Genomic DNA, 9,511 nt, shown 5'->3' with positions numbered 1-9,511 from the left:
AAAAAAAAAAAAAAAAAAAACCCACAGAGAAACCCTGTCTCGAAAAACAAAAAAAACAAACAAACATTGCATGGAGCCAGGCAGTGATTGTACATGCTTGTAATCCCAACACTTGAGACCAGCCTGGTCTATAGAGTTTCAGGACAACTGGGGCTACACAGAGAAACAAAGACTTTGCTTGGAACATTGGGGAACAAATGTAAATATTTAGGATCTCACAAACTCACTTAAAAAGAAGTTCCTAGCTTCTATTTTGATTGGACACATAATTTGAGCCTCCATTCCCTCATGTATCAATGTTTATGGTGTCACAGGACTCAGTGGGTTTAAATGTCAAAAGTAAAGCATGTTATACATTAAATAGCAGCCAGACATGATAGAGCATACCTTTAATCCCAGAGCTCAAGGATGTGATCTTCTATGAGTTCGGGTTAGCCAGGAATATATGGTGAGAGCCTGGGGGTTGGGGGAGAGGATGAGAGAGAAAGAGAGCACATAAGCAAAGTCAAAGCATGAGACTAGGTGAACTGACTCATTCTGGAAGGACTACCAGACTCACACTAGTGTCCCCAGGGCTTAATGCCCTAATTCATTCTAATTGTCCAGTTACCCACTTCCTCTTATTCTGGAGTTCCAATGGAATGAGGATCAGAGAGAGCATTGTTGATAAGGTCTTTACTGTCTCATGCACCCACAGATGGCCTGGTGTATCAGCGAGGGATGAGGTAAGGGGAAAATAAGCAAGAATTGCCTGGCCCAGCCATAAAATCTAGCAAGCCACTGTTCACATGGTCTTTTGGTGTTGGGCCGCAGAGACTCTGAAAGAAATCACATTGCATCTTGGGCTTTAGAAGGTCATAACCTTAGAAACATAGATACATTAAAAGCAACTTCCTTTATAGGATGTATATGTCTACACCAGGTATTTCTCCAGCTGGTAGCATCTCTAAGTAACTCACATGGTGAAGTCATTTGTAGGCGTGATAGTCGAGGCTCACAGCCACCAGGTTGTGCCCTAGTCACTCCCTGGACCTGTACAACTATTGCTTAGGGAGAGCTTAACAGCTGTCCAGTGCATTAGAAGTGAACCTTTTCAAACAGGTCATTTAGATTTTGTAAGCTAGACTAATTATTACATATAATTAGTGAGGCTGAGTGGTGCCTGATATACTTACTTATCCATTGATGCAGAAAGAGAGTTGTCTGATGAACGTGTAAGGCAAGCCAGTGTTGTGATGTTTAATTGTTGATATTTTATTGATATTAAGATGCTCTGGCTGGGATGTAAGGCGGACGATATGGGCCCAAGGCTGTCGTGGGGCTAGCAGCCCAGCATTTCACACTTGTTTAAGATCTACTCTGGAATCCTAGGAAGGCAAATAGCTACATTTTTTATAATTCTAAGGAAGAAAGTGATAATGGCTTTCCCCCTTGGAACTGCCCTTCCTCATGACTGGATTAGTGAGTCTTATGGCTGTCCCAGAAGGCAGCTTGCTTTTCCTGAGTGCAAGAGAATAGCTTAGAGCATGGTAAGCCCTCCCAGACAGATTGAGGGAAAACATAGCACTGTGTGTACAAAAGTTTGTTTCTTTTTGCTAAAATTTAATTGGTTAGAACTCAGAGTCCTCTGTCTTCATGTACTGTGGGCTTCAGACTTGGTGGTGTCATCCAGTTGTGTCCGGAATAAACAGCATGTTTTATTTGCAGGGTCCATATTTTTAGAATCTAAAAACTTGGAATGTGTTGCTGTCTGTTATTCTGCCTGGGGACTGTTTTAAATGTTTAAACACCTACTGTAGTTTGTGCCTGCAGGAGGGGAAGGCAGGAGTATTTACTCTAGAGGGTAGCTGCCTTTCTCCAATGTGGTGTGTGAGCATCGTTAGAAGCCAGCATCTCGTTAGCAAATACATTACACCAATCAAGGAGAGTTATCTTAAGCCACAATTAATCTGCTCCCTGGCATATGTTGATAGCAAAGCATCATGCTGTTTCTTAATTAAAAGCAAACGGATTAAAAATGATTAATAAGAGTATTAAATATTCTCCTAAACTAAAGGCTTTGGAACTCCTAAGTGAATCTAGTTGGGTTTTGTTTGGTTTCCTTCTGAAGCTCAAGAAGCCGCCATTGTTTTATTTTTTTGCACCTCTCTCCAACAAATCCTTCTAAGTTGGGGAAGCTGTGAAGTCCTCTAGCCACAGGGAACTCTTTTAATCACCAACAGTGGAAACGGCCAAGTTTATAAAGGTGCCAGTGGCTGGAGTCCAGGTATAAAGTAGACCACATGAGCAAGGCTCATTGTCAGCAGGGCTAGCTACAGCTTTCCTGTGGAGCAAAAGCATTTCCCTATTGCAGACCCTCGGAGAGGAGTACTCCCAAGTAAAACATGGAGGTGGGTAGTTCCCAGCTTGTTCTGTGAGGGAGAGCTGATCTCTGTCAGAGATGCCCAAGGTGAGCAAATCCAGAGCCAGGAAAGAGACAAGACTGCTGGAAAAGGCTCACTACTGACATTAATCCTGGGAACCTGTGATTCAGCATAGTAAACAATCGGGCACAGCCAGCCCACCGACTAAGTCAGGGGAGGAAGTGAGTCTGAAAGGAAACCATAGTTTGGTTGGTTGCTTTTGTGAGACAGGGTCTCACTCTGTACCCTTGGCTAATCATAACTTAGTGTATCCCAGGCTGGCCTTGGACTCCCTATCCACCTGCCTCAGCCTTACAGGTGCTAGGATAAAAGGTGTGAGCCACCACACCTAGCAATAAAAGGTATTTTTAAAAGCATGCAGTAGGTGAGAAGACAGCCCAGTTTCCTGATGCTGGATGCTTTTTTTGTGAATGTTTACTCCGCACTATGCAGGGCCTGAGGTTACAGCTGTGGCTTTTGTGCCATTGCTTGTGTCTATCTGGATTTTCTGAAGCCACAACACAAGCCTCAGAGTCCCTACAGTGCCCACCTATTAAATTACAGCGCCAAACTCATTGTCATTCTGACTTTGACTTCGTTAGTGATAACAGAAAAGGATAGCGCACCTTTAAATGACGAGCTTTGTGTTTAATTACCCAAACAAAATGACATAAATATGAATGAGCCCTAATGGTGGTACTTGGTTTTCCGGAAACCATTAACAAAACGATTCCTAAATGATTTGTAAAGAAATGAGAGAAGAGAGCAAGGAGAAGGCTATTAGGCTTCTAACATACTCCTGAATTATTATGTAGTCAGCTGCCTCAGAAATACTTCGCTAAATGATCTTGAAAGAAAGGAGGCGAGAGGTGGGCTGTTGAGACTCTCAGGGCTACAGACTTCTTGACCCTCTGCAGTGCTCTCATAGCTAATAAAGTGGGGTGGGTTTCTGGCTTGGTGGTAACACTGCAGCAACAAGACATCCCTCCATATCAGTATCCATGTTGTGTGTTGCCCTCTACGTCTTGCTCCCATGTGTCCTTTAAAGAAGTGGTCCAGCCACAGAAGGCTTTCCAGCTAGGGAACGAAGGCACAAACAGAGCCTCGTCTGCCACATCTTGCTGGAACTGGAATTGCACTTCAGGATCAGTGTCTCCGTTCTTCCAAAAAGAGACAGCCACATACATCTTTCCCTCCCAGTCACACTCTTAAGTACCCTGCTCCTCGCAGACCTACTGTTGTGGGACAGTAGAGAACAGAGTCTCATAGGACAGACTCCCATGTGAGTGCCTGAAAATCAAAGGAAGGAAGAGAGAGGAAGGCAGCTCCCGCCTGGGAACCTGCCCCCTCCTCCCCAGACCTGAACAGTAAAGGAGAATTGTGAACAATGTTTTTATGCCAAGAAAGTTTTTGAGATCCTGGGCAATCAGGTTTCCAGGACTAGTCCATGGCATTTGACCAGGACTTGATTGTTTGCAGGCTTACGTTTGGGACAATAATAAGGACCTGGTGGAGTGGCTGGAGAAGCAACTGACAGAGGAAGATGGTGTCCGCTCAGTAATAGAGGAGAACATCAAATACATCAGCAGGGACTACGTCCTCAAGCAGATCCGCAGGTGAGGCCACCAGCAGGGTCCTTGAAAAGTTTTATAATAAACTATGAGATAGTGCTGCTCTGATCCCTATGGTTCCCCTGTCTGGAACTGCTATAGTTGACCAATAGATGCAGAAATATCCCTGAGACACAGCTCTTTCTCAGCTGATTTTTACACATGCATTCACTCTAGGTACAGATACTCAAATCAAGTGGATGATTTTGAAAGGCAGGAAGGCTGACATCTCCTTGGGAGATGTCCATAAAACTACTTGGAAATATATTACTGAGGGAAAAGCTGCAAAGTAGAAGCTAGCACTAGTAATTCGCCTGTCATTTAAATGTTTACCTTATCAAAATTGTGTGCAACTCTCTAAGGACAGAAATTCTCCTATGTGGCTACAGTAAAACCATCAACTTTGGTAAGTTACTGACTAAATGCTTTTATGGAGAGTTTTCCCTATGAGCATGGGCTCAGTGCTAGAGCACATTGGTACCCCCAGCATTGCCTTGCCCCAGTCCTCCATTTGTAGAACATCACTTATTTTTAGGCTGTCTAATGTTTCTCTGTGGTTTGAGTTCTGTATTGTATCTGTATCACATGTGTGATATTCTGTCCATCACAGAGTAGCCCCACTGAAAGTCACCCAAAGTTCATATGCCCCTGGTGTTAATTTCTATCATCTAGCCAAGCTGTTTCTGGATTTCACCACTGTATAATTATTGACCATCACCCCCTCTGCCTTGCTACTCACTAACTAACCTGTGGGAAGACACTTGCAGGCCAGAGAAGCTATCTTGCCTGAAGAATCTTTACTGTGAACTGTACTCTGCTTCCCCAATTATGCCCTCACTTAAACTCTGTAAGCAGCAGTTCCTGTCTTCCCTGATACATTTCTACATTATTGATGTAGACTAGGAAATTCCTACTTCCTTTATTTTAGGGTTTACTTCTGGGATATATGGCATCAAAATAATGCATATTTGTCTAGAAAGGGCCCTTCATTCAGGCACCTTTGTCAGTGTGTCCCTGTGGACTGAGGTGTCTGTCCTGCCCAGTTCCCACAGTTGTTAAGTCCCAAAGAAATCACACAGAGGTCTACATTAATTATAAACTGATTGGCCTAGTATCTCAGGTTTCTTATTAACTCTTTTAACTTATATTAGCCCACAATTCTTATCTGTGCTAGCCACATGACTTGGTACCTTTTTTGGCAAGGCAGTCACATCTTGGTTCCTCTCTGTCTGGATGACAACTGTAGAATGACTTTTCCTCATCCAAAAATTCTCCTGTTCTCATTGCTCCGCCTATACTTCCTGCCTGGCTACTGGCCAATCAGCATTTTGTTAAAAAATAATACAAGTTACAGAATAAAAGACCATTTTCCCATGACATGTCCCCACTGTTTTTGTTTTGGGGTTTGTTTATTTATGTTTTCCTTTATTTTTTATTTTTTGGTTTTTCGAGACAGGGTTTTTCTGTGGCTTTGGAGCCTGTCCTGGAACTAGCTCTTGTAGACCAGGCTGGTCTCGAACTCACAGAGACCCGCCTGCCTCTGCCTCCCGAGTGCTGGGATTAAGGTTTTTTCAAGACAGGGTTTTCCTGTGTTGCCCTGGCTGTCCTGGAGCTCAGAGGAGTTGCCTGTCTCTGCCTCCCGAGTGCTGGGGTTAAAAGCGCCACCGCCACCACCCAGTTTATTTAGATTTTTTAAGACAAGGTTTGTCTGTGTAGACCAGGCTGGTCTCAAATACTCAAGATATCTCCCCATCTCTACTGCCCAAGTGCTAGGATTAAAGGCCTGGCTGGGGTTTATTTTTTAATTGCTCCTTATTTTTTAACATCGCAAAATGTTTTCTAGTGCCTTTTATACAATCCTTAGCTGCTAGGGACGTTTGAACAAAGGAGAACTCATGAGGTGGGGAGCTCACTGTGCACAGCTGCCCTTGTCAGCATGTCTGTCAGGCAGTTCTTAAGTGCCCCAGTCTAGACACTGCTTTTTATCTTCACCTTCTCCAATCTTCTCTCCAGCTTGGTACAGGCCAATCCAGAAGTTGCCATGGATTCCATCGTCCATATGACCCAGCACATTTCACCCACTCAGCGAGCAGAAGTTGTAAGGATCCTCTCCACCATGGATTCCCCTTCCACGTAGGAGATGCTTCTCACCCATTCCTGCCCTGTCTCTGGAGAAGAGAGCTAGGGCTGCCTCTTACCTCTGAAACCACTGTAATGAGAAGGCACCGGACGCCCGGTACTGGAGTCAGAGTGGCATTTGCTTCCCCTTGAATGTGTCAGGTTCTGCATGACATCCTGGGCTGTAGGATCACAAAGCCCAGTCACACATACCCAGTTCAGTATTTGTTAGCCCAGCTCTGCTGACAGTCCTCTTTCCATGCACAGGACTAGAAGGCAATGAAGGGTACATGCCTGTACCATGAGGTCTTACTAGACTAAAAGCAGGACCGCCTCCTGTCCTGCCCACCCCAGCACAGGGCTGTGGGGACAGTGTCCAAGCGTCTGTAGCCCCTGCCCAATGAGCCATAGCTGCAGCCGCAGGCAGCAGGGGAGGGCTGGGGCTGAGGATGGAGGAGACTCAAGTCCATCCATCACTGCCCCATGTGCAGCCTGGCACACACCAGGCACTGGAGAGGAACAATCCCCATTTAACTATACCAAGATACCTATTTATGAGAGATGAGGGCAAAACCATGATTTAAGAGGCAGGCTGAAAAGCAGATCAAGTCATTTTTGCAATTAAAACACTCTCAACCTTGAGTGACTTCTCAGTACACCTGGAGAGATGGCCAACCTGCCACCACTTTGCTTATATACCCAGGAGCTAAAGGCCAATGCCATCACCTCTGTGTGGGTGTTTGGAGGCGGGCAATGCAGAGCCTGAGGTGGTGAGCTCAAAGGAGACTGTCTTTCCTATCAGAGACTAGTCCGAGACAGAAGTCTCTTCTGAGGACTGGAAAGATTGTCATTGTGGGGCCATGCCTGCAAAGTTACTCATCCCTATTCCTGGCAGAAAGTATGGCAGGTCCACCTTGATGACAGCTGGGCTTTCAGCACCAGACACTGGCCTTCCTGGTGTGAGAAAGCATCCAGGGAACAAGAATTCACCTACCCCTAAGATTCCTTACAGTTCAGTCATGGTGCTGGTATTTCCAGACTTTCTGGGTTCTCCATGGCCGGCAACAGGGCCTCCTCAGAGGTGAGCTGCAGAGCTTAACAACCCATTTATCCAAGAAAGGAGCCTCGGTGTTCCCACTACAAGAGTGGAGATGGTCAGCGCTGTAGCCTCCCGTGCCTGCAGTATGACTAATGTTTCTCACTGGAGACTCAGGAGGAAATCACTAAGATGCCCCAGAAACCATTGGCATGAATACTTCAGTCTGAGCCTTAACCCTGGATTCTACAGAAAGAGCTGGCCTCCTCTTCAGGAACATCTCGTTCTGATATTCCAGAGGACTTCTCATCAGCTCTACATCACAAGATTGCAAGTGGACATCTGGGGGACTGGATGCAAACTGTTCTGCCCCCACGAGCCCTGGTGGAAGGAACAGGCAGGCAGGAGCAGGTGGAGAGCATCCTTAGTCCAGAAGAAAGCTTCCCTGGCCCCTGGTTCTCTGCTTACCTGCTGGGTAAGGATGGGATTTGTCTCCAGCCTCCGCATCGCTCCAGCACATCCAGTCCCACACATCACTGGTGGTATGAAAGTTTTACCCTCCTGGAGGCCTGTCCTGGCATTTCTTCAGAGGTGAGATGGGCTGTGTTTCTAACTCCCCTTCCCTGCTGCCCCATCCCCAGGACAGGGGCTTTTCATATGGAGAAGTCAGAACCACAACACATGAGCAATCTGATGGTCCCACAGCCCATTACACATGCAAGGTTACTGAGGGAGGAGGATGAATGATATATTGACCTAGACTTGCTTGAACTGAGATTGCCATATTATCTGTTCACTTCGTTCACAAAGCAGCCTTCACTCGTGTCAGTGAGAATTCGATGGACACACACGCCAACGAGCAAGGGGCTTCAGTCCAATGCACTCTTTTCACATTTTGTTGAAATAAACCTCCACATTTGTAGAAGAACCACCGTTTGTCATTTCAATCCATTCCCAGCCACCCATTTTCTTGTCCCACGTTCATTGGGGACTGAGAGAAGGGAGAGCCCCTCCTTGACTGTACAGTACCAACCAACGAGGTTTTGTCTCCTAAAATTGCTGAGAATGAATGGGTATCTGTCCAAAGCTGGCCTTGGCCCCCCTGTCATAGGGCACTACCAGTACTCCAGATCCCTCCAGATAATTACGAGTTCTTTAATAATGTTTCCGTAGAGTCTTCTACAGTGTGCTCACTGCTGAGATCTGAGTGGGAGTTCCCAAGAGAGAAATGGTTTAGAGCAGGGACAGGAAAGACATCAGAAAGAAGGGATTTAGCCTGTTTATGGATACTGGCTCCAGAGAAAAACTGCCTGCATGCAGGATTTCCAGTGTCCTCAGCACCATGAGCTCTGGGACTACCCCACCCTTGAAGATTTTGGGGGCAGTGTTTAGGTCTCCTGGGTTTTGAAGTCTGAGCATGTACGGTACTAGGATCAGGAAAGACATGATTGTGTGCCCTTGACACCCACCAGTTCCTCAGGACCAGCTCTGTGTCTCCGGGGAATTGAGGCAGCATCTGAAAGAACTGCAAGCAAAGAAAGGGGGGAGGAACTCTTGGCTGATTATTAAACTTGGTTCTGGTTTGGGGGTTGTGTTTTGTTTGTAAAGCAGAGGGTGATTTTTTTTTTTTATGAAATGATATGTCAAGATATAATACTAACTTGAACTACCCTAAGTCAGTGTTCTAGAAAGAGGGGCAGGAAGGGAGGCTTGAGCTGGGTATTGTGACCCAGGTCTGAGATCTAGGCCACCCTGATCTATATATGAGACTGCCTCAAAACAAGAAGTAGGAGACGGATACCGAATCCAGTGAGAACTGCTTCTTTGCCTGCAGCTGCACCCTGTGAGCAGGGAATCCCGAGTCAGCACAGAATCCAGGTCAGCGGCTGAGAGCCAGGGCCAGGGTATGGGCTCAGCTAGCACCGGCAGTTGCTTCTGGGATAGCATCATACTGCCCTTGATCCACCCGGGGAGACGAAGAGCTCTGAGGCACGATGTGAGTAGCACAGACAATGAGGGTCAAAGCCTCTTGTCAGGAAAGAGGAGGAATGTGGTGTCTGCAGTTATTCAGAACTATTGGGGTGCTGGATGAAAGCAAAGTAGTTTTTTGGGGGGTGATGGACAAAGCAAACAGGTGTCAGAAATGAAGTCAGTGTCCCTGCTCTTAGATGCCTCTGATACCTGAGTGCGGGTCAGTAGGTGGAAGGGTTAGGCCAGGGCCTGGTTCATTGTCCTGGGTGCCATGATCTCTGGATCCAAGCTCACCTCTCGTGTATGTATTGTCCACGAGTTGGCAGGGTCACCCGGACAAGAAGTACAGAAAATAATGGGAGACTAACAGCTGT

General features: G+C 46.2%; 1 protein-coding gene across 6 annotated transcripts in view; it reads left to right on the top strand.

Annotated features, from left to right (window-relative positions):
- The window catches only part of Acaca (acetyl-CoA carboxylase alpha), a 282,227-nt gene extending 274,133 nt beyond the window's left edge, over nucleotides 1-8,094 (top strand). For 3 of the 6 annotated variants that reach the window (XM_026780511.1, XM_026780510.1, XM_026780514.1), the window contains 2 exons: nucleotides 3,882-4,018; nucleotides 6,026-8,094. In XM_026780511.1, the coding sequence (XP_026636312.1) occupies nucleotides 3,882-4,018; nucleotides 6,026-6,149 (261 nt within the window). In that variant the 3' untranslated portion in view covers nucleotides 6,150-8,094. The remainder of the gene's footprint in view (nucleotides 1-3,881; nucleotides 4,019-6,025) is intronic. The other 3 variants (XM_026780513.1, XM_013347201.2, XM_026780512.1) reach the window with 1 other exon arrangement.
- Nucleotides 8,095-9,511: the final 1,417 nt, after the last annotated feature.

This window comes from Microtus ochrogaster, chromosome 7, assembly GCF_000317375.1.
Source record: "Microtus ochrogaster isolate Prairie Vole_2 chromosome 7, MicOch1.0, whole genome shotgun sequence".
Lineage (NCBI taxonomy): Eukaryota > Metazoa > Chordata > Mammalia > Rodentia > Cricetidae > Microtus > Microtus ochrogaster.
The sequence above is the reverse complement of the archived record's forward strand: the minus strand, read 5'-3'. Positions and strand labels throughout refer to the sequence as shown.